Below are 23,815 nucleotides of genomic sequence, written 5' to 3' on the forward strand. Positions count from 1 at the left end.
AACTCAACCCTCACATACAAAAAAAATTAAAAGAAAGTTATTACTTTTTGCACTGAGGAAAGTTTGGGGGCTAGCCCACCAGGTGTGCCAGTGAGAGCTCTGATCTCTAGATAACGCACACAACCTGAGGGCCCAGCATCATACTGGCAGACTTTTGGTAGCTTTGGTCATCAACACCATCACACAAAACCCTACTAGTTTTTTAACACCAGGCTATGTTGGTGGCTACTACAGTTCATTTTTCTTAGCAGGATTTGCCATGATGAAATCTGGGCCTGCAGCACAACACTGGGATTGTGTACTGTTTCCTCTAGATCGACAGGTTCGCAGACAGTCACAGCTTAGGCATTTCCCGTGTCCCAGTTTAACTTATCTGACAAATCTTTTTATGTCCATATAAAAAAATAAAAAATTAAAGAACCATCAATAGAAACGGAAAGTTTAGAGCTTTGGCACAGGTGAGGAAGGACACTTGGAGGAAGGGAAGCCTGACCTTTTGAAAAGCCGCGTCCCCATCGAGCCTTTCCAAGACCTGGGGCTGGTCATCTGCTGACTCGACTATCACCAGGCTCGTTTTCCTTGGAGACCTCTCCTCTTTGGGCTCAGGAGCCTCCTCAGGTTCTTGCACAATAGGAGAACCACGCTCGCTAGTCACCGGGGTCTGGAGACAAGACTTTGCGTCCTCAGGAGGGGTCCTGGTATCCTCAGGAGGGGTCCTGACATTCTCAGGAGGGGTCCTGGCATCCTCAGGAGGGGTCCTGATGTCCTCAGGAGTCTTACAGAAAGAGTCAGGAACCTCTGTGGCCTTTTGAGTCTCTGCTCCTTCTGACCCTGGTGTTGTCACACTGAAACAGAAAAGTTAACTTGCCACTCAGGCACACTGGAAGGGAAAATGAAATTTCTCTTTGTGATAGCTAAGACGGTATGTCCTCAAGGATGCTCGCACACAGAGATGCCCATATGTGATAAGTATGGAAAAACAATTGAATTTCACAGAACAAATATTTATAGATAATGCTTTTGAAGAAAGCAAGAAAATTAGCAGAATGAAATAAACCCGTGTTAATGTAGTTAGTATAATTACAAACAAAGGGGAGCATAATTGTATATCTATTATTTGATGGAAGGACCTGTTGACACTGACACTTTCTGGTAGCCTCTGCAAACCTGAGAACTTGTTGCCCTTTTCTGCTCCTTTCTTTGTATCCAGCCCCCTTCTGTCCTGAAAACAAATGACCCGAGAGCCTCTCTGGCAGTCCTGGTGTTCCCTCATTTTACTTCCCCCAGTCTTCTTTCCTGTACCTTTTCTGAAGGTTGTCCCTTGGACCCTATAAGCAGGTGAAGGAGGAAGGGGCCTGGGAGGAAGAAAGCATTTCGTATCTATTCTCATGTTCTGGTGACAAGAGACCAAGACTCACTGTCAACGGAAGTACTGGGCTGTGAGCTCTTGACACACTAAGGTTGCTTCTCCTCAGCCGTTCTCTCTCCCCAGGCAGCTCTCCCCTTTACCTGCTAAAGTTCTGAGCTAAACAACTCTCCAGGGCTTCTTCCAGGCAGGCAATGCCTCCCTATCCTTACTCTAACTCTGCCCGGGTTCGAACTAGCACCACTGGATTCTGTTTGCGTGCTTTATACTGTGCGGATGGCTTTATATTCAGATGCTGCGTAGCTTTGCTGAGCACTCATGGGCTGCCTTTCCCACACCGTCACTCTTCAAACTCCTAGGCAGCCACGGCACCATGTGAAAGCATTCCAAGAAGATACAAAAATCCTACAAGACTGTAGTGACTGTGGTCTGCAAGGATCATTCTGCTAAGATGACTCACGCGCTTATCCCTGGCCTCCGACCCTGTTAAATAAGTAACCTGTATAAAATTTTCATGATCTTTAGATGTGGATATGGAAACTTGGAGCACCGAGGATTGTTCAAGGTCAGAAACTAGAATCTGGCTCAGGTAGGACGGTGCCACACAACACCATCACAATTGTGTATCTTGACTGTTTCACTTTTTCTACAGCACAGGTGAGTCACTGTGAGATTATTGGAACTTCCCTGTGTAGAACCATGCTCGCTCCCTGTCATGGCAGCTTTTCTTTGGAAATGCATTTAACAGGCTTTCTTCTGAAACTCACTAGCATTCCTGATGGTCTTGTATTTTCCCTGAGAAATCTTGTTGAACTGGTTCTTGGTGCATTTGGGGAGAGAGCACCGCTGCTGGGCTGTCCCCCTCAGTTTTGGGGATGCAATCCTGAAATGTGGAATAACCAACAGAAATGTCTTCTTCGGAGACCATAGGTGGGTGGTCGCTGGACTCGCTTTCTTTGGAAGTCGCTTGCTCCTCTTTCTGCTTGTGCCGGGCTGCACAGAGCTCCTCTTGAAGTACGGAAAACCCTGTAGGGAAGAATAATTGAAAATATTCAGAAATCTTACTCACACTAGGGGTCTGTTTGGTAAGGAATGCTTTGCTCCACACCCTGCTGGAGGAGATGTTAGAGAGATGAACAAGAGATGCTGCTGTGACTTTGGAAAGCTGACCACTTAGAGGAGCCCAAGGAAGATGCATGGTGCCTGTCAGTGAACTATAAAACCACTTCCTCAGTGATGTGTCTGAAGGAGCCCTAGTGGCAAGCAGTTATCTCCTGTGACAGAAGAGTCATAGAGTCTAAGCGGGAAGAAGAATCCATAACACCTTGCATTCAGGGCTTTTTATGTAGAAGTGCTCACGTGGGGCTAAGGAATCCCACGACATCCAGAACAATGCTGAGTCACTGAGAGACTGAGACGGATTGGGGTGTGGAAAGGAGATAAAAAAAAAAAAAAAAAAAAAACATCAAAATTGGGTTTGGAAAAAAAAGGAGAGAGATTAATTATTTTCATCATATGCTACCAAGGTGTGAAGGAATTTGAACATGGAGGATTTGGTGATGAGAAAACAATTACTGGATTTTACAAAGGGATTGGAATAGCACACAAAGGTCTCAAGAGACAGGAAGAAAAAACAGGACATCCCAGACTCTCCCTTGAAGAGATTTTCTACAAAATGGACAGAGAAACAAAGCAGACCCAGGGAGGGGGCTACGCAGGGTCAGAAGACCTATGCACTTTGTTTTCCCTTTAAAAATAGGACTCTTAAAGTGCAATGGCATTGGATATATCTCCAACTATAAGAGCCAAATGGATGTCTGAAGGAGTGAAGCCCTCCATCAGATAGAGGATAAAATTCAGCACAAAAGATGCAGCAGCTTTAGCAAATAAGAGAACTTAGCGTACTGTGGTGGGAAGAAAGGTAAAGTGTGCACACTTAGACACTTCATCTTGGTGGATTCTATGGTGAAAAAGTGTAGAGATTTACTTATAAATCTTTCTAGGAAATCTGAAGGGTTGCCCATCAAGTAGGAATAAATAAGGGGAAGAGAAATGAAATGTTGAGGAAGGGTTGAAGGAAGAAGTGAGAGCAGAAACCAGAGAGAAGGAGCAGAAGTAAGAAGGGTCGAAGTTGAGAAAGAATGGGGGAGGAGAGACAAGCAAGTGAGAATGAATTCAGTATAAATTCATACAGAAAGGTCCCATGGCTAGTGTTCAAAGGCTCCAGCTGGTCTGAAGAACTGTCCACTCAGAAATAAAGACCAAAGTGAGATGCTGATGTACTGTAGTACTTAATAGCTAAAGGGTGACTGGCAATGATGTTTTAGTGCAAAACATAAAATTCAGTGGTTAAAATAGATCAACCGATGTAAGCATCAGAAGTGTTCTTCAAGGGACTGAGGAAAAAGAAACTGGGTTGGGGCACCCATGGTAGGGAGACAATAAAGACTGAGTAGAGGGAGTACCAAATGGACAGGGAGAGAAACTGAGGTAGAATGGAAACAAATACATCGTCACCAAGGGCTATAGTCTGTTGCCTAAAAACAAACAAACAGAAAAAATGCAGGCAGCTCCTGAATTATCCCCTACCGCCAAGAGACATCACTTGACCTTCACTGTTGTCCAGTACAATGGTCTGTTCCATTTCTGCATAGCTGTGGCTCAGGCGCTCCTGGAGGGGTTCTGTGTTGGTCTCCAGGAGATGGACAATATCCATCCTGTTGATCTTGGTGAGGCATTCAATGAGGATAGTATCTGAGAGATTAGAGAAAAGGCGCATTCCTTACATGTGAGAGGTCGTCTCTGGGGGATCTTTCACTCAGTGGCTATACTAAGTTCTTGGTATCTATATCAGAACCTGGCGACGCCTAACTAGGCCCTTCGTAAAGAGAGGCAAATAGCAATGAGCGGACCCTACATACTCTAAACCCTGAAAGCAGAGTTGCAAGATGAGCCACAGGGCTCAGATCCATGTGAACTCTAGGCAGAAACAGAGACTTTAGCTCTATCTCAGAAACTGTGTGAAATTTAGTTATATTAAACTATATTTGTTGATCATATGGTTTCTTAAGTTCAATCGAGTACCCTCTTGTTTTTATTGGCTAAATATCCCAGTGCTGCTAAAAAGGGATATGGGAGAAAAACAAGCAGCAAATGATATGAAGGCAGATCTCCACAGAGACTTGAGAGAAAGGGCTGAAGGTGTGTGGTAGCCATGGTCTTTCTCCCTTAACTATATCATCATTAGAGTAGCTGCTTGCTTCCCTCCCCATATACGTAAACTGCGAGAGAGGAACAGGAACATGAGCTGCTGGCAGCACACCACTCATAAATAGCTATGACCACACCACTGTTCCCATTAACCAATACTTAGGACCTGCTAGGTCTCCGTGACCCTTCCGTTGGCAGCTGGCGCTGGTAGCATTGCCAAATACTTGGCATTGTTTGCAAACATACCATGCAGGGTTTCTCACGGAACAATATTATTCTACAAAATGATAGCAGCCTGTTGTCCTTCCCTAACAGTGGTTTTTAGAATGATGACATTCAGCAGTTTATCTTACTGATGTTGTGAGAATGGAATCTTTGGGTGATCCACTTTCGCCTTGGGATAACACCTCTAGCTGAGCGTTTCCCCACCTACCTGTGGCATGCTTCCCATCCCTCTCCAGCCAGTACTTCAGCAGTGCATGGCTCTGGTCTTGAAGGGAGTTGGGGTTCTCAATTCGAATTTGGTGGATCTGCTCCTCGGTGAAATCCAGTTCTCTTGCTAATTCTAAAACAACAACAAAAGGCTACATTGTCCACATTGTTAACACAATGACTCTTCATGTTTGATTCTCCACACCTTGCTTCACGATTTGTAAGTGATACTATCCTGTGTTGCTAAGAGCATTCAGGTTAGAAGTGACTCATACACACCTTTGATACATTAGCATTAACAATCTCTCTCCCTTAAAATTGGATACAGAATTAATTACAAAGGAGTGGTGTAACATGTAAATGGAGATCAGAACATTATCACTCATTTAGATTTTAATCGAGATAATGGAAGATAAATGACTGTACAGGAGAAACCGCATTTCCCACTTTTGTATACTTCCATCTTCTTCAAATCCTGTTTCTGGAAATGTGCGCAAACATTTGTTGTAGCTAATTTATAGTGGTCAGGTATGCTCCTTTCTTTATTTGATATCCATGAAGGGAAGGTCTGTGAAACATTAAACTGCCATAGGGTAGAAGTAAAATAGATTTTTTTCCAAGCTGGGTATAGGGGTGCACACCTTTAATCCTCCCCAGCACTCAGGAGGCAGAGGCAGGCAGATCTCTGTGACTGAGGCCAGCCTGGTCTATACTGGGAGTTCCAGGATGGCCAGGGCTACATAGAGAAACCCTTTGTCAAACGTATCTTCTACAAAAAGTTTCTTTATTTTACTATTAATACTCTATATGAATACTTGGTGCTTGTGCACACTATTGTAATGTGTAGGTATGCATTTGTGTGTAAGAGCAAATGACTTCTATTGTCTACCTGGTATCTTCAATATTAAAAATATCCTTGATCTAGTAATTCTATTTTACTGATTATTGGCTTTTTCTTTTCTTTCATTCTGTTTGGTTATAAGGTTTACATTTTTGCTACCTTTATACTTAACACACTTAGTACGTGTTATTACATACATATCCAAGGAAAATAATATATATCTAATATGTCAACAAGGGATATTTTGGTATCATTATCTCCTCCAAATCCTTACAGAATTATTCTAAAATTACCAAAAGTGAGAAAATGGCCATTTCTACTGCTTCCAGTCATTTATTCCAAGTTATCAATCGTCTTTGAGAATAGGTAGGTTCTTATTCTTTTCCAAATCTTTGAGAAACTGATAAAAGAGTATTTACTCTGCACTGTTTGTCTCAGTGAAGCATATTCAAGTAATACTTAAGAAACCAAATCAGAGTTTAAAATAATACATATAAAAGCAAGGTATACTATAATATTGCTGAATATTAAGTCACAGGCAGATGAAAATATATTTTAAATTTATAAACCATAATTTGTAAGTAACAATATAGATACTAGAATTCATTTTCTTTTAACAAATTGCTCAGCATATACTCGATACTTCAATACCCCTACTGCAAAAAAATCACATCTCATTTGTATGTGCTTTAACATTCTCCCACAACACATGCTAGTGTTATTTACTATGAAGACACTTGACATCAAACATCAAAAATAAGCAACCCTGGTGAAATCTCAAATGTTCCAAAAATTGCCAGACTTGGTAGCTCACATCTGTATTCTCAGCACTGAGGCAGAGGGGTTTACAATGAATTTAGGCCAGTTTAAGATATTTAGTGAGTTCCAGGTTGGCCTGGAACCCGTCTCATGAAAAAAAAAAGATTATAAAAATTGAATCTAAAATTGTGTGAAAAGTGGGAATCTTCCTGCAGTTTAGCTAACTATAAGAGGATGGGTAAACAGGGTTATTCTCAAAGTCTTCAAATCTAAAGCTCTAAACTCCAGAATTGTTGTGAACCCTACGCTCAGGCTGCACCATTAGTTATGGCATTGGATTCTTCAACTCATAGATTTCTCCTCACACTATTCCTTATAGTCTTCCTCAAGAAAGATAAAAAAAAAAATCTTTAACTGGGTGTTTTTTTGTTAAACAAAACAAAACAACAACTGGATCACATCTATTACCTGTCCAGCTGAAGCCAAGATGATCAGCAATATAAGCCAGTCTCTCTTCAATCCGCTCCTGCTCATCTTGGGGATCTACAGAAGGTCAAAAACAGAATGGCCAAAGAGTATCTGGGACAGCAAGGCAACCACAGTATTGATCATTCAAGGAAGGGAGTCACTGATATCTGATAGTTGCACAAATTAGCTATCATGGTTTCGGTCATATGAAGTGGTGTGTTTTCTGATTTCTGGGGTAGAATGGGAGAATGAATCCCATGTGGTGAATCGTGGGAACCATCTGCTTCCATATCCCTTTAATGAAGACTAATAACTGAGCAGAATGTCTAGTTATCTCAGGGCTTTCCTTTTCCAGTTTTGAAAAAAAAACAGCAAAAAAAATGGCCCATGTAAGCATGCTCATTTTGCACACGAAATACTAGAAAAGAATCACAAATGGGATATAGAAGTGGAGTGACTGGCTGGGCTCTACTAGTAAAGCCCGTGGAGGTATCAATCACCACCATGTCCCGCCTGAAAGAAAGCATGAAGAATTATCTTAGTTATGGTTGGACCAACCAGCCTGTCCAGGAACAACACTGTCCTACTGACCTTGAAAGACGACAAGATAAAGGCACTTTAACTTTGTTTGTCAGGCTGGTAGGATATTTGCTTCTGAGGCGGAGTTTCTGGCACCTGTTCCTATGTAAGGGCATGAGCGCTACCTCTCACAAACCAGAATTCATCCTAGTCCATTGAACTGCTGTAGATTGATGGGCAATATTGAGAAATTCTATGTCACCCAAATTTAGGAGTAAGTCTTCATTCAGAGATAGTGGAAGTCTGCCGGTGACCTCTCAAAGTCACCCATGGTTTCCTTTCTTCACAGTTTCAAGAGCCATCATTCCATTACATCGTGCAAAGTTTGAGATTTTGTTGTCTGCTGAATCTCATCTAAACACATTCACCATCTGTCTACTTCACAAATAAAGAGCGATTTTTTTTACCTTAGGTTTGTTTGTTTAATATGGTTACCATGGTATCTGAAAGCCAACCTCTCTGAATTGAAAACCAGACCCACAATAATTAGAATTTCAGGATGTGAGCAATCTTTTTGAGTAAAGGGCTTCCTAATCATGACAAAATTGAATGTACCAATTATTGAAAGTACATAAAGATAAGAAATTCGAGCATTAAGTCCTTGTGCTGTGAAACCCATATGCTCAGGTGTAAAAGCGAAAGTATTTAACTTGAGGTTAAGCCTGGAACTCCAGAACAACAAAACTCAAAGCTTGTATGGCTTTACGTGCAGCAGCTAAAGAAAGGCAAGGTCCCCGGTGCTTGGTTATGTTTATGTTTTTGATAAGCATTCTCATTACTCAATCTTGAGATTGTTTCATAGACAAGAGTATACAGAAAAAGCACAAAACACAAAAAGGGCTTACACAAACACATTAACCACTACAGAAAGCTTAAAGAAAAATGAGACACAAATCACAAAATAAAACAAACATTACACACCAAAAAAGAAAAAAAAATCTCTATTGAATTTATGACATGCGTAGCACAGGGAATTCCAGCGGCTGGCAAATACCTTCAGTACGGTCATGGCCATTTTCATCAGGGATGCGTTCAATCATAGTCTCAATGGACTCATCCCAAATAGGCCTTGTGTCAAAGATGTCCTCAGGAACTGAAAGCTCAGTCTCAATAGCTGGCAGGTTCTCAATGACTGACACTTCCAGGGCACTGCTACTCTCATCGTCTGAAGGAGGCTCCTGCTCCCTTTCCGACTGTGTGAGCCTGTCCACTAATTTGGAAGCCTCGTCACTAATCTCCTCAAAGAATTCTATGGAGTTTCTATAAAGGTCAAAGAAATGCTCCCTACTCTCTTTTGTGGGGCTTGTGCCTGTCCTGCTGGAAGATGGGGTGCTTGTGCTTTTAACTGGCAATCGGGAGGCAAACAACTTTGGTTTGGTGGACCCTTCTGATTCTGACTCAAACCCTTCTGCCCTCTCCCGACTCTCTGTTTCTGTCTCTATGTAACTTCTGGCTTTTACTGGGCATTTGGTCTTAGCGTCCAAAGGACTAGCATCTGATTCAGATTTGCTTCTACCATCTGGGGCTCTGCTTAGCATGTCTTGTCCCTGGGGAACAGCTTTCTTCTGGAAAGATGTGTCTGGATGGGAGAGCTGCCACTCGGTTCTTTGGGTGGGTGCTTTGATGGGGATTTTGGACTTTGGTTTTGTGTCATCCTCCTTACTTTCCTCATCCATACCAGATGAGAAATCATCAGAAAATGCGCTCTCATCCTCTGCAGATGGAGGGACTGGGACCGAAGCAGAGACAGTCTGCATAGGAATTTGAGGTTTGCTTTCAGCAGAAGGCACATGTTCCATGGGTGCAGTAGGGATCTCAATCACAGACTTCTGTTCCTCTGGAGAAGAATCTAGGGACTCATCATCCCGGTCTGAATGAACAGACCTAGTGACTGTGGAAAAGTCCATCTGAACAACAGGCTGAGGGAACGCAGGGCAAGACAGCTGCTTCACAGTGCTCAGGGAAGATGTATCACTAGACTGCATGGTGGGGAGGTCCTCCGCTGCTGTGGAGACGGGCTCTTTTGCGGGCAGTTCAGAGGAAGCGGGAGTCATCATTTCGGCATCAAGGTTAGCATCTGAGGCAGGTGATTCCTCTATTTCTTCACTCACATCATCAGGAAGTAATTCTCCCTCATCATCTACGGCTTCTTTGGAGTCTGAAAGTTCCAGTGACTCACTTGTGTTTTCCAGCTGTGGCAGCTCGGCCCCCGTGGCTCCTTCCTTCGAGTCTTCAGAGACAGTCTCTTCATTGGACTCTTGACCAATCTGGAAAAACGGTAAGCTTTCATCCGCATAGGACCTTTTTGTCATATCAATAGCACCACTTCGGGTCATCTCAAACAACTTGCCTTCCTGGAAGAGGAATGGGTTTTGCTCACTCGTTGGGGTCCCCTCTTCAGTTGGGGTCCTGGCAGGAGTCGTATCGGGAGTGGTACCCTGGGATTGTCGGTCTACCATCAAACCAAATATCTTCTGTTCCTCTTCCTTCACTCGAGCTTCAAAGGCTTCATCATCTTCGCGGATTTCACTCCAGGAGTCAGCATCCACATCGGTTTTGGTGATGATGACTTTGCTCACTTGCTCACCAGCGACGGCTGGTGCGTTTGGTGTCACAGGGGCTACAGATGAGGGAGGCTCGTCTGCCTGCATGCCCCACAAGGTACTTTTTTGCTCGGGTTCAGTTTCTAGGCCACGGCTCTCAAAATTTGACTCTTGGCTTGAGACATTTCTACTAGAGGAGCTTGTCGTTACTGCATCCTCAGCAGAGGACCTGATGACAACAGAATACACTTCCGGTGAACAAACAACTGTGGCGTGACAGGTATCTGTTTGGATTTTGCTCTCCTCACCAGAGAAAAATGATGAGGAAGGAACGTTTTCATACGGGCTGGTTATTTGAGGGTCAGGACTGTCATCGGTCTCAGCTAAGTCGGACACTGGAACGTTCATGGCAAACCTATCCTTTTGAGTTGTAGGAGAAAAATCTTCAGTCGGACAGTCCTCTGACGTGCACTCCAAAGTCTGAGTAGTTATTGTGACCTCTGCTTTTACAGTGGAAGATGGAGAGGGTATTTCTTCAGCTGATTCCTTTCTTTCAGACACTGCACAATGCGACAAAGACAAGCAAGAGCCATCACTGGGGAAATCTGTTTGCGCAGATTCCACTCCAGAAGGATCAAGCTCTCTTCCTTTTGGGTCATTTTCACAAGGCTTCTGGAGAACCAGTGACTCTTTATCAATGGCCAGCTGTTCCTCAACATCATTATATGCTGAAATCTGAACTCCTAAGGAGATAGGGGTGGCTGAGTCACCAGGGCTCACAGCCTCACAACCATGGCCATCACAGGTTTCTGACTGATGGGTCTCTCTGTTCAGATCATCGTAAGACCTATCAATACCATCAGTAGAAGGAGTCTGACGGTCTTCAGCTAAATGAGATTTGCCATCTTTGTCTTCTTCTGACTTACCCGGCTCCTCTTGAATATCCTCATTCATCTTGAAAGTGTATTGTTTGGTAACGATAGGCTGGAACTGGGATTCTTCAGGGCTGGAATTAGAGTCTATGCTGGATGGAAGGGGAGATGGAGGTTGCACTCGAATAACCGGCTCTGTCAGAAGTCCTGAGTCAGCACCTTTACTTAGGTGTGTCAGCTCAGGTTCACTTTCAGAGGAGGAAGAAGCTTTTCTGCTCTCTGAAGTCACCAGTACAGGGACCTCACCCTCATCAGCCACGCTCTCCATCTGTTTCTGTTCATCCACTTCTACTGAACAGTCGGCCTCAGGGTCTGAGGCCGAGGAGGATCCATCTTGCCTGGGTTCTTTCTTATAGTCCCTTTTCTGCTTTGCCTCTTGCTCAAGTTCATCAAACGTTTTAATTTTGGTTACCATTTTGAACATTTCCTCTTCTGGCGTGAATCTCTTTTTCTCCCCATTTTCAGAGTCCTCCTCCTCTGCGCATTCATGAATCACAGCTGGTTTCGGTGTGCTTGAATCTGAAGTCTTGGGTGTGACCTCATAGCTAACCTCTTCAGAGCTGGGTGTGTCAGGGGAGAGGGGGCTTTTCCCGGAGCTCTCCATGAGGGACGTCTGCTCAAGACTGTCATCCTCAGCACTACCATCAGGGTCTCGGAGCAGCCGAGAACGCATGGAAGCCACTTCAGCAACAAGATCTGTTTTGGTCATAGCTGCAGGGAGAGGAAAGTGACTTGGGAGAATTCCTGCTTTCATTTTAGGCTCCACTGGGCTGCTCTCAAGGGAGTCCCTGCAAGGGGACTCTTTCAGAGGACTGGGTTCCAGAGAATCGGGAGTCTTGTGTGAGGAGTTGTCTTCCAGCACAGGGCTGGCTTCTAGAGAGTCTTTGTGGCTTACTGCTAATGATTCATCAGCCACTGGGCTGAGGATCTCACTATCCCGGCTAGGGAGTGGAAGTTCTAACCCTTGGGGACTTCTAACGGCTCCCTGGGGCTTTGGTTCTGTTCCCTCACCTGTCTTCACAGAAGCATCTGATGGTGGGAAGGTCTTTGTCACCTCGGAGGGCATTGTGGATTCCTGAGTTTCACTTTCTGGTTGGGTCTTATAAGCTGAACTAACAAGTGGGAGCTGACTTTCATCACAAGATCCTTTCTCAGTAAATGCCTGGCGTGTTTCATTGGCTAATGATACACCGTGGCCGCTAGGGCAAACATCTTGTTTGGAGTATGCATCTTGGGAAGCATCTTGGGTGACCTCCTTCTGACCATGCTCAGTGGAGGATTCTGAACCCCCAGTTACCTCAGCACCTTGTGTTTCAGAACTATCAGGAGTGTCTTTAGCTACAGGAAGCTCTGTTTCTGAATGACTTTCTGTGGGTGTGTCTACCTTGGTTTCCTTGATATCTCCAATTTGTTCCTCACTTTTCTTTGGTGAAAAAGAAAGACTCTCTGGACTTGTCTCGGGGGTTTCTGCTAGGCCCTCATGTTTGTAGCTCTCTTCCGAACTGATCTGAGGGGTGCCCTCCATTAGGCTGCCACAAGGGGAGCCTGCTATAACTTCCTGCTTCAAGCTTTCGGAACTGCCACCCAAAGTCCCGCTCTGTAAAGACAGAGCTGGCAGAAACTCGTCTTTCATGTAATCTAGCGGAAGGGTTGTGTTGAAAGGACTTGTGATTATTTGGTCTAACTGAATCTGAGCCTTCTCTGTCTCCTCGGTGAGGCAGAACTGCTGGTATTTGTCATTGTCTTCTAACTCTTGCTTGATGACGTCAGAAAAGTCAGTGGACGTTTTCCTGTCTGGGCTGATCTGAAGATCCATGTCTCCTTGCTCATCTACTATCTTGTCTTGAAGGGTCTCACTGCCCCGAGGGCTTCCGTCTGCCACTACTGATGGAATTGGCTCAGGTGTTTTAATAACGCGGGCTTTCTCAAACCTTTCTCTAACTGGATCTTCTGTCCTGAGCCCAACAGTGATGGTGGAAGAACGGAACCTTCTGGATTCAGTAGGACCTGTCACTGGAAACCTCTGGCTACGCTTGACTGTCTGGCTTTCTGCTCTCTGAGTTACTGTGTGCCCCTTTTCTTTTTCTACCCGAGTTTTACTTTTGTCTTGTGGTTGCTTTTGCTTTGTTGATTTGTGCTCAAAGAGTCCGGTCTTGTGTTTCGATGGGTCCTGACCTGACTGAAATGCTTTCATCAACTCCCGGACAGACATTGTCTCCTCAATTCGTTCTGTTTTGGAGGTGGGAGATACAGGTGGCTGCTTTTCTGTCTTCCCAGGGGACACAGGCAGGTGCTTATCATTTTTCCCAGTAGTTGACATGGGGGCCTGCTTCTCTGCTGTTCTTGCAGACGGTGAAACTGGCAAGCGTTTCTCTGTTCTCCCGGGTGACACAGGAGGGTGCTTCTCCATTCTTCCAGATGACGGTACTGGGGGACGTTTGTCTGTTTTACCAGAAGGTGACACAGGTGTGTGTCGCTCCGTTTTCACAGATGACACAGGGGAATGCCTTTCATTTTTTGTTGACGGGGATCCGGGTGAGTGTTTCTCAGGCTTACCTGAGGATACTGGTGAATGTCGTTCGGTTTTTGGCGAGGGTGACACGGGTGAGTGTTTCTCTGTTTTGCCTGATGGTGACACTGGCGTGTGTCTTTCAGTTTTTGCAGAGGAAGAAAGGGAAGAGTGCCGGTCTGTCTTAGAGGAAGGAGATGACTTTGAAGAAGGTGACACAGCTGGCTGTGTCCTGGGCGTGGTCTTTTTAGGCACATCCTCTTTGCCTTTGACTCTGACTGGCAACTTGCTTCGACCTTTCTGCTCATCTTCTACTCGCTTCTGAAGGGCCTTTACTTTGTCCTTTATGGAACCAATAGGAGTTTCTTCTATCAGAGGAGAGGTGGCCTTGGCAGTGGGAACGGGTTCGGGGGCCAGGCCTCGCTCTTCATCTACCGACTCCTCTGAGCTACCTTTCTTAAGTTCAGTCGTTCCTTCACTGCCTTGGGAGCTTTCATCTTTTGGTTTCTGCTTCTCTTTTAGTTTCCTCCGCACTGGCTTCTTTATCACCAGGCTCGGTTTGGACTGCTTCTGGGTACTCTGTTTCTCCTCTGCTGCAGCCTTCCCTTTGTTATTCTCAGAGCTCTTGCCAACAGCTGAGGCCTGACTCGTCTCCCCTGACTTCTCCTGAGCTGTTTGTGGCTTCTTTTCATGAGAAGCATATGAGTTTAGGTCATCTGTAAGGTAATTCACTAAGCCAGTGGAGTCCTTCTCTGATTTGACCTTGGTCCCCCTGTCTATTCTGACTTCTACACATGGGCGTTCAGTGATTTCTACAGGTGCGTGCAGCTTGGCCTCTTCAATTTCCTCATCACTGACAATGACCCATTCCTCTTCTAGCTCTCGCTCAGACTGAGAACTCTGTACTCTGCCTTCATCTCTGACACAGGTGCCACTTCGCAGGATTGCGTTCACCTTCTCTAAGTCCTCCTTAACTCTTTCAACAATTTCGAACGGTTCGCCTGGCTCCTCGTCAGCAGCCTTCGCCAGCTCTTTCACTTTGAGGGAACCTGCCTTATCAGACACATCTGTGGTCAAGATGGCCGTCATTTTGATCAGATCTTGTTTCATCTCAGAAACTTCAGAGAGCAAGTCCGGACTGGCTAAGACGGGAACTTCATTAACCAGGTGGCTTTTCAGGACAGATGTTTCTGTCGACTCTGTCTCATCATCTTTGATGTGAATGAAAAACATTGAAAGTAAAATGGAAATCAAAAAAGATATCGGCAAAATGTAATCAGGACCAAAACAACACAGCGTCTTTTCCTGGTGGTGGAAGGGGCAACAGAATGGGCTGGGGATGGTGGATCCACAGGTCTCAAGGAACAAGAGCAAAGCAAGGCTAACGGAAAAAATAACTGAAAAGGAAAATGAGCAGGAAATAACTTGCTTAATTTTCTCACTTGTAACACATTCATACATACAACAAAGCTATCACAGATACTCAAGACATACATTTAAAAAAATCACAAATCAAAAAAGAAGAGCGCAGTGAAATTACACAGAGATATCTCAAGATTGTCCAGATATTACAGATCAATGCCAGAAAACAAAACAAAACAAAAAAACCATGGGTTAAAAAAAAATTAGGAAAAAAAAAAAGCATTGGAAATTGCAGAAACCCGATTTCCTCTCTGAGAAAGCCAGTCGGAGCCAATTCAGAGTTGCACCCAACTATATCCATACATTTTCAATCCCACGGGTCTGGAATTTGGTCAGTACCATCCTGCCAGCATACAGCAACGGCAGAACACACATCTGAGTCAGCTGCAGACTGGCATTTCATCGAAGGGAAATCCACACCTGACGATGACACACATCTTGTGCGGAGAGGCATGGCCCTTTCCTCGGAGGGACCTCCTTGTTTAGAGATGTCGTAGACAGACCAAGGAGGAGGATAAAGGAAAGGGAAGGACAAATGACGGAAACAACAGCTGAGACGGAACGTTTACGTGAGGCCAGAGTTAAAAGGTGATGCGTGGCAAACCCAAATTAGAGACAGTCACACAGGACACACACATAGTTGATGTAAGCCAAGTTATTTCCATGCAGAGCAAAGGTGGAGTAAAGCTGCTGGGCAGGGGTCACCTTGCAGGAAAGTGCAGGCAAGGAGGGAGGTGAGAAATTAGAACAAAATGGAAAACGTTACTGTGATGAAGCATAGTTACTCCCTACCAGTCTGTGCGGGGGTCTGTGCGGAATACTGGAGTCACAGGTGGGGTGGGGCTCCTTTAATCACGACAAACGCAAGAAACTCTCGGTGTTGGCTTACATAAAAACTTCAGTAAAGGCCTTACTAAAAGAACCCTTCTTTGGATGTTATTTTATGGCCATGTGAAAACTCTGTAGTGGTTGTCTTTAAAACAAAACCAAGCATGAATCTGCCTTTGAAATCTGGAAGATATTCTAAGTATCTAGGTGTCATTCAAGAGAACCCATGGTATTATAGCAACATGGGAACATTACTATTTTTTTAACTGACCCATACCAATAATTTTAACTCTGACTAGCTTGTACAAAGGAGTAAATGAAGGCGCCACTTCATTTACATTTCATTAAGTCAATACAATAGCCCTATAGAAGGAAGAGGAAGAGAAAATAAAAGCACTTAAAAAAAAAAAAAACCAATGAAGGCAACAATAATATGTGGAATAAGCAAAATTGTCTTCTCTAGAGAGAATTTGTATGTGTTTAGAGGCTAGCACATTTGATTAGACACATGTGCTATATATAAAATATATTAAAATCAATTTATAGTAATGCTGATATGTTTATCATATATATATATATATTTTTTTGTTTTTGTTTTTGTTTTTGTTTTTCGAGACGGGGTTTCTCTGTGGTTTTGGAGCCTGTCCTGGAACTAGCTCTTGTAGACCAGGCTGGTCTCGAACTCACAGAGATCCACCTGCCTCTGCCTCCCGAGTGCTGGGATTAAAGGCGTGCGCCACCACTGCCCGGCTTATCATATATATTATTGAAGACATCAGAATCTCAGAGTTTCGTCTTGAATGAGCTGGGACATAAGGATAAGCCCCAGTTAAAGTCAATCCAACAGGACACCAGTAAATTACAATGAACTAAGACTTCAAGGAGAACAGGCCTGTAGGTCGCCAGCGTGATGTTTTGAATGAGACCTGCCTTTATATAAAGTTTGGGGTACTTAGTCTCTAGGTGACGTTTGTTTGGTGAGGCTTAGGAGGTATGGCCTTGCTGGAGGAAGTGTGTCACTAGGACCAGAGTGCTCTCTCTGCCCGTTGGTGGTTTCCAGAGTCCAGCAGTCTGCCACCTACTACCCCTGCTCTGCTATCACAGACTCTAACTCTCAGCAACCGTAAGCCCCACAAAAGACTTTTCATTGTAAGTTGCTTTGTTCATGTGTTTTATAGCAGCACCACAAAAGTGACTAACCTAACCATCTAGGGCAAGATGACCACGACATAAGACTCTGTGTACTTTCCTTTCGGGAATGCTACCCTGGGGTAAGATGAATCAACATAAATCTTAATACTTAATAAGATTAAAAATTAGAATATTTTTCTCAAGTGTTTAAGGCATATGGTGGGAAAAAAAATTCAACTTGGGTTTCTACACAAGTGGCTAGATCATTACAAACCTCTGGTGAACTCAGGAATGCTACTATATTAGATCTTGTTGGGATTTTGAATTGTTATCTAAATATAACCACGCTGTGATCAGTAATTGCACCCAGTATTCTTTAATTTTTGCATTCTTTTCTTTTTGTGTCCCCCCCCTCCCCTTTGGAAATTTTCACAAAATTCTGTTAGCTCTCACCTAAAGACTTAGGTATACTTCACCACAGTAAGAGGGCAAGGAGGGTGGGTATGGCGGGGGGGGGGGGGCGCGTGAGCTTCGGCTCAGAACTCTGAGACAGTATCGCTTTTGTAGGCGTTCTTCCAGAGGCAAGGCTCTTTACAGAGGCCACTGTAGCTTTATGTAAAAAGTAATACTGTCATGTCAGTGCAGGAAAAAAAATGAGGTGGCAATGTTACGCTAACAGATGGACAAAACGGTGGGGTGGCTTTCTAAACAAGCTTGACAGCAATGCCAGGGTTACAGGAATGTCAAAAGAAAGTGAATGCTTAATGAATAATCATTGCATTTAATGCTAATTAATTCACAAATTAGGCATAGTTATGATTTAACTGGCCAAGCTGCTTTTATAAGTAAACATTAATGATTAATAAGAACTATATAAAAATGTAATTATTATAGTGGTTAGTAATGGCAACTAGCTTGCATCTTAATTCATGCTACTTTTCATTACAGCCAGCTTTCAAACAAACTCAATTTTATTCAAAGTCTTACTTTTTTCTGATGTCATACCGATCTGAAAGAAAACATACACAAATTCAATGGTTACAAACAGCTCTTGGCTCAGAGTCGCTTATGTGCATAGTAAAATCCTATTTGTGGTTATGCACATAGGAGTGACAACATATACTAAGAGAAAGTCAAAGACATCGGCTATAGTTTTGTATATATAAATAAACACATATTCATACATCATTTCTAGAAACTACAGGAAGAATATGTTACTCTTGGGAAGAGGCAACCCGACTGTGTTTGATGTAAGAAAATGCATATTAGGGAAAAGGTCATGGAAAAGGTGAAGTCAGTCTTAAGCAGTAAGTTCCAATTTAATGAGAAAAAAAAAAAAAGAATGGCAAAGCATCCTGGGTGATAAATTCTACAGAAGTCATTTCCTAACAACACTGCTCCAAACTGCTCCAGAGCTGTTCACACGTTCCTTTTAGGAAAAACAGAAACTTCCTGAAAGTATTTCACAGGAAACAACCACATATCTAATGGAAATGGCTCAGTTGTGAACATAGCAAAATTGGTTTCACCATTTTTTTTTTTTGTTTTGTTTTGTTTTGTTTTTCGAGACAGGGTTTCTCTGTGGTTTTGGAGCCTGTCCTGGAACTAGCTCTTGTAGACCAGGCTGGTCTCGAACTCACAGAGATCCGCCTGCCTCTGCCTCCCGAGTGCTAGAATTAAAGGCGTGCGCCACCACCGCCCGGCTGGTTTCACCATTTTTATGCTCTTTAAGGATGGGGTGGAGGTGTCACATCTCAGGAGCCAGGGAGACAGAACCCCTGAGCACAGAAGGACATTGTGTATGTGACAGTGACCCACACAGGAAATGACCAGTCCCACATCTGTTGGCGCATGTGACTGCCAGTTCACCTCTATTCTCTAGCTTCCTATGACAGAAGGGGGTAATGGTGGCAGTCCTCTGGACTAAGGCCATGCATTTGAAGTTGGTGGGCACAGAACATTTATTGTGCTTTTCTTTGTATTTTTACATTTCGGGCACATTAGCATAAACATTTAAAAATGAAGGCATATTAAAAATGTATGCACTAGTGATAATTAGTTTGGAAACAGTTGAGCACAGACAGGAAACAGGAGTTCTTATATTCATGGATGAATATAAGGAGTTTTTCAATAATTTCTTTCATTTCTGTTTTAATAATGGGTGTTTTCAGACTGTTAAAAAGAAGAGAAACATATATTTGCTTTAAGAATCTATAGGGATATCACTCAGATATCTACTTGTTTCAAGATGTCACCTTTAGAACTTGTTTTCTACATCTGTATGTAACTTCACACAGAAGATAGGTGAGAGAAACCCATGCTGGTGAGGTGGGTGGAACACTGAGGTCTGCAAATACACTTTATGAGGGATGCTAATTATAAATATATGTTTGTATCATGATCGTGGAGTCTAATGAATGGACTGAAGGTTGGCTAGTCTTGGTGATTCTCGGCCATGGTGTTAGGACCACAGTGCACTCGTAAAAGTACTAACTTTAATTTACATAAACTACACATGAACAAATCTGCACACTGCAGATTAGAGCCGAGAAGATTCAAGAACCCTCAAAATACACCAGCACACACCCTAGTAATTGCCAGAGTGCTGATGTCATCACAGGCCCCGCTTCAGGAAAACTTTGCTGCTAGTGAGGTTATGAGAGCTACAAAGCCAACCATGTGTCTGCTCACTGTCACCTTCAGACACCATCAGTCTAGCCTTTGTGTGTCACCAAGACAACGGCCTGGCCTTTAGGAGTGGCAGAGAAATACATACTATTACATAGAGAGTTAAAATAAAAACAAAAAAAGGAAACTGCGGTTCTCTGCCATTCACAAGATGAAAAAAAAAATAGGAGTAGGGAGGTCGACTAAAATTCTGCTCGTCTAATTGCTAAAATTAGCTGCCTACTCTCCAAAACTTAGAGGTCAACCACATGCTCATCTTAGCGGCTCCAGCAATGACAGAGCCAGGAATACGTGACGCTGTTGTAAAATTACCTCTTCCTCCTGCTCTTGATCTGACTCAGACTCCTGGATGCCCCAAGATGCCGTGCAAGATGGAAAAAAGGGAGAAGGAAGAAACGTTTAGAGGAAAAGAGTAAATACGTCCATCTGCAAGCATCAAGGCAGGCACACAGTACACTCAGGCTGCTTTCTTAAATAGTTTATAGAAGACAGCTAAAGAAGATTGATCAAAGTTTATACATTCAAAGACACACACACACACAAATGACAAATATACCAATTCCTGACCTGCAGTTACCAACAGCCCAAAGCTTGATATTTAATGTGTCTGGTGGAATTGATTCACAGGAAAGGTGATGATGACATTACCCCAGTTATAATGGGACTGACTGAAACTGTCAAACAGCATCAGTAAGTTTATGCTGCAAGTGTTTTCAATACTCGGGCACTACACAAGTTTTATTATCTACTACATTTTTAGTATATCTTAAAGATGCAATGTTTGGCATTTTATTCTTTTCATCTTGAGTGACTAAATAGAAAACCACCCCTGACCACCATAGCATTAATAACACTGTGTACTGTATCTCGTCTCAAAAAATACAGAATGAAGTAAATGCTTTCTCTCACAGAACATGGAGAGCCTGGAGACCCATCATAGCATGTTCATACTATATCTCTGGGTGGCCTGTGCAGCTCTCCTGTGGCTCTTAACTGCTACTCTGCCTCCAGAGGCTAAACACCAAGGTGCATTTGTGTCACGGGATTGCAATTAGATCACATTTCATGGTTGATCTATCTGCTGCTACATTTCAATGGCATTGGAACATCATGAATATCATATATGGAAATAGATACTCAATTTCTGTTTTTAATTATTAAGAAGAAGTAACAACATAAAACATACGCTAAGTGCCTTCTTCTATAAAACTGGTATCTATTTCCAAGACTGAATATTTAAACCAATACATTCTGTGGCAACTATGAGGAGGTAAAAGTAATATAGAGAATTCTTGGTTCTGCAGATTCAGGAGTGAAAGTTTAAGCATTTCCCTACTTCCCATCCATCACCCACTATTCAGTCCTTTGCCAAGTGCAGAACAAACTGAACATCTGTAGCAGCTACACACAGACTGCCGTCTGCAGCTGGCTATTTAAATGGTATTAGTTTAAAGGGGGGAAAAAAGCTTTCAGAATAAGATTCCCCATGTCACTTAACTGATTCAGCCACCTTTTTTGATACCCTAGTAATAGTCAACATATAATGCCATCAAGAAAGGGTTAGATTGAAAGTAATATTAGGTAGACTTGCATCAGAAATTAACGAAAGTCTTTCTGGTGTTGCATCAAATGTACTCCTCCTGTCAAGAGGATATTTTTATCCTGCTCATGTTAAATTAACTGAAAAGTTAGTTTAAAATTCTTACTCCATTTAAACAGGACAGGTTATAATATAAACAGGTAATTACTTCAGGCAAAGCTAAAACACGAGTCGTATGCTTCGAACCTTTAAGCTGACCCAGCTGAGTGGGTAGTGAGCAATAACTAGCACACTAGCATCCTGGTGGGAGGTAAGGCACCATGTGGTCTCAGGAATGCACAGAGAAACAAGAACAGAAAAATTGCCAATTGCTTTTTCTTTAAAACCCAGCTCAAAGGGCATTAAAATTAAAACTAATTTTTTTCCCTGCCATAACTACTATATAAAAATAAAAGCCTCCATAAAAGTGCATTAAATGCCAAAGAAGGCGAGAACTGATTTTTTCTTTACTGAATTGAAAAACAAAATCACTGAAGGGGCAGGATACCAAAAATAATGTGTACATGTTCTTGTGCTGAATATCTCTTATAAAGAAGTTGAAACTCAAATTTCTGGACTGCCCTGAGAACACTACAGAGTTCACAATACCTTCGCATAAATCGGCAGGGTGATGTTTAGGTTGCAAATGGCTTGATGCACCAGGCCTCTTGTGGATTTGGGTTCCTTCATGAATGAGAGTCGCCCGCAAGGTTCCTGAGTTGTATCACGTACCTTGAACAAGAAAGACATGGGTTTCACTGACGTCTGACATCAGATGAGGTTGAAGTGGGGGGTGGGGACATAATTACAATGGAGTGACACTTCAAGGAGGGACATAGGAGCCACAGACTCCTAGCTCTTCCCCTTTCTATTTTGGTATCATTGTTTGCAATCACACTTTCAGGCATTGCTGCTTTATGAAGTGTGACTGAAAAAAGTGTATTTCTACTAAGGTGGCTACCAGGATGGTTAGATATGTACGCAATGTCCAATGAAGCTAACCGTCATGCTAAGTCACATGCATGGGATTCCCTTCAGACCTTATATAAAGTTTCACATACAAAATAACCACTAACTGTGGTTACTTTTCTGTATATCAGGTTGCCAAAATGAATTTGCATTTCTTGAGATTGTGGTAAAATATACCTGTCATACAACCATACATTTCTATGATCTTTAAGTGCTATGAAGCGCATTCATGAAGTTGTACAATCACCACTATTTTCCAGAGCTTTCTATTCACCCAGATAGAAACTGTGCCCAGGACACATTTACCTACCACTCCTTGTCCCTGACAACATTCAAACAATTTTGGGTCTCCATGGATTTCTCTGCTTTGTAAAGTGGACTCATATAGTATTTTCCCTGTGTTTTACTGACTTAGGATATTTTTAAGTTCATTGCAACATCAGAATTTCATTCTATTTTAACTGTGGTTTTGTAATGGGAAACATCATTTCAGGTGTATTTAACCATTTTAGGTGTATAATTCAGAGGTGACAGTGCATGCATTTTGCTGTATAGCTGTCACCACCATCCATGTGCATGCAGAATTGCTTCTCAAACTGAAAGTCTCCATGTATTAAGCAACAGCTCCTCTTTCCCCGGACCCCTTTTCCATGATACCCACCCTTTTATTATCTGCCTTTTTACTTCCCTGGGTATCCCTTAGTAAATGGACCCATTCAACAGCAAACTTTCTATATGTTGAATTGATGAAAGTACATGGAGTTATAGCTCTAACTAGAATGATTTCTTATTGGACCATGAGATTCTGGGTCTTTGGAGAAATTACTACAAAAAGTTACCAGTGCTCTTTTGGTCTCAACATTAGTGATATCCATATACATTTAAAATTTAAGTATGAATATCTAAAAGTAACAGCAGTGAACAAACAGGAGGGGTGGGAGTTTAAGCCACCAGTAGAGTCACTGCCTAGTAATAGCTAGGAGTGAACCCTAAGTTTAATTCCCAGCAACACAGAGAGATGGAGACACAGAAAGAGACAGAGACAGACAGATCAGGCTCCATCTGGGGAACAGTTATTAATGTTTCTACTTGGTCATACTTTGTCCTCATTTCTCTCATAAATGTGCTCTCTCATCAAAATACACAGTTGACTTTGAACTTCAAGAATAAACTAAAATGAATGCTTTTTGTAAACATTTGTAAAATGTGTTTCAAAATCACTGGAACTGTTTGGAAAGCGCATATTCTCATTATGAAAGTAACTAAAAACAACCCTTGGACTTTATGTATGTATGTAAATGCATAATTGATTTTTGGTTTTATGTATACATTACCTTGACAAAGAGAGGAAGTCTGTTTTCTTTGAAGGCAAAAAAGCTGAATATATGATGTTGGCCACTCTTGGTTAGTGGTACCAGGTTTCCAAAACAATCAACATAAATTGGTTTTCCTTCTAATACCTAAGATAAGACAGAAAACCAACATGGACTAAGATAGCTATAATCATTTTCATGTTATTTATAACAAACAGGTAGTAAGTGTACTTGGAACCTTCAGTT

General features: G+C 42.6%; 1 protein-coding gene across 50 annotated transcripts in view; it reads right to left on the reverse strand.

Moving 5' to 3' along the window:
• The window catches only part of Ank2 (ankyrin 2), a 532,749-nt gene that overhangs the window by 9,840 nt on the left and 499,094 nt on the right, over nt 1-23,815 (reverse strand). For 27 of the 50 annotated variants that reach the window (XM_057793923.1, XM_057793913.1, XM_057793917.1 and 24 more), the window contains 9 exons: nt 23,591-23,716; nt 21,897-22,019; nt 20,021-20,053; nt 18,008-18,029; nt 7,077-7,151; nt 5,010-5,141; nt 3,977-4,120; nt 2,134-2,392; nt 494-845 (listed from right to left, as the gene is read on the reverse strand). In XM_057793923.1, the coding sequence (XP_057649906.1) occupies nt 494-845; nt 2,134-2,392; nt 3,977-4,120; nt 5,010-5,141; nt 7,077-7,151; nt 18,008-18,029; nt 20,021-20,053; nt 21,897-22,019; nt 23,591-23,716 (1,266 nt within the window). Of the gene's footprint in view, nt 1-493; nt 846-2,133; nt 2,393-3,976; nt 4,121-5,009; nt 5,142-7,076; nt 7,152-8,649; nt 14,851-18,007; nt 18,030-20,020; nt 20,054-21,896; nt 22,020-23,590; nt 23,717-23,815 lie in introns of all 50 variants that reach the window. The other 23 variants (XM_057793904.1, XM_057793906.1, XM_057793908.1 and 20 more) reach the window with 1 other exon arrangement.

Source organism: Chionomys nivalis, chromosome 18 (assembly GCF_950005125.1).
Source record: "Chionomys nivalis chromosome 18, mChiNiv1.1, whole genome shotgun sequence".
NCBI lineage: Eukaryota > Metazoa > Chordata > Mammalia > Rodentia > Cricetidae > Chionomys > Chionomys nivalis.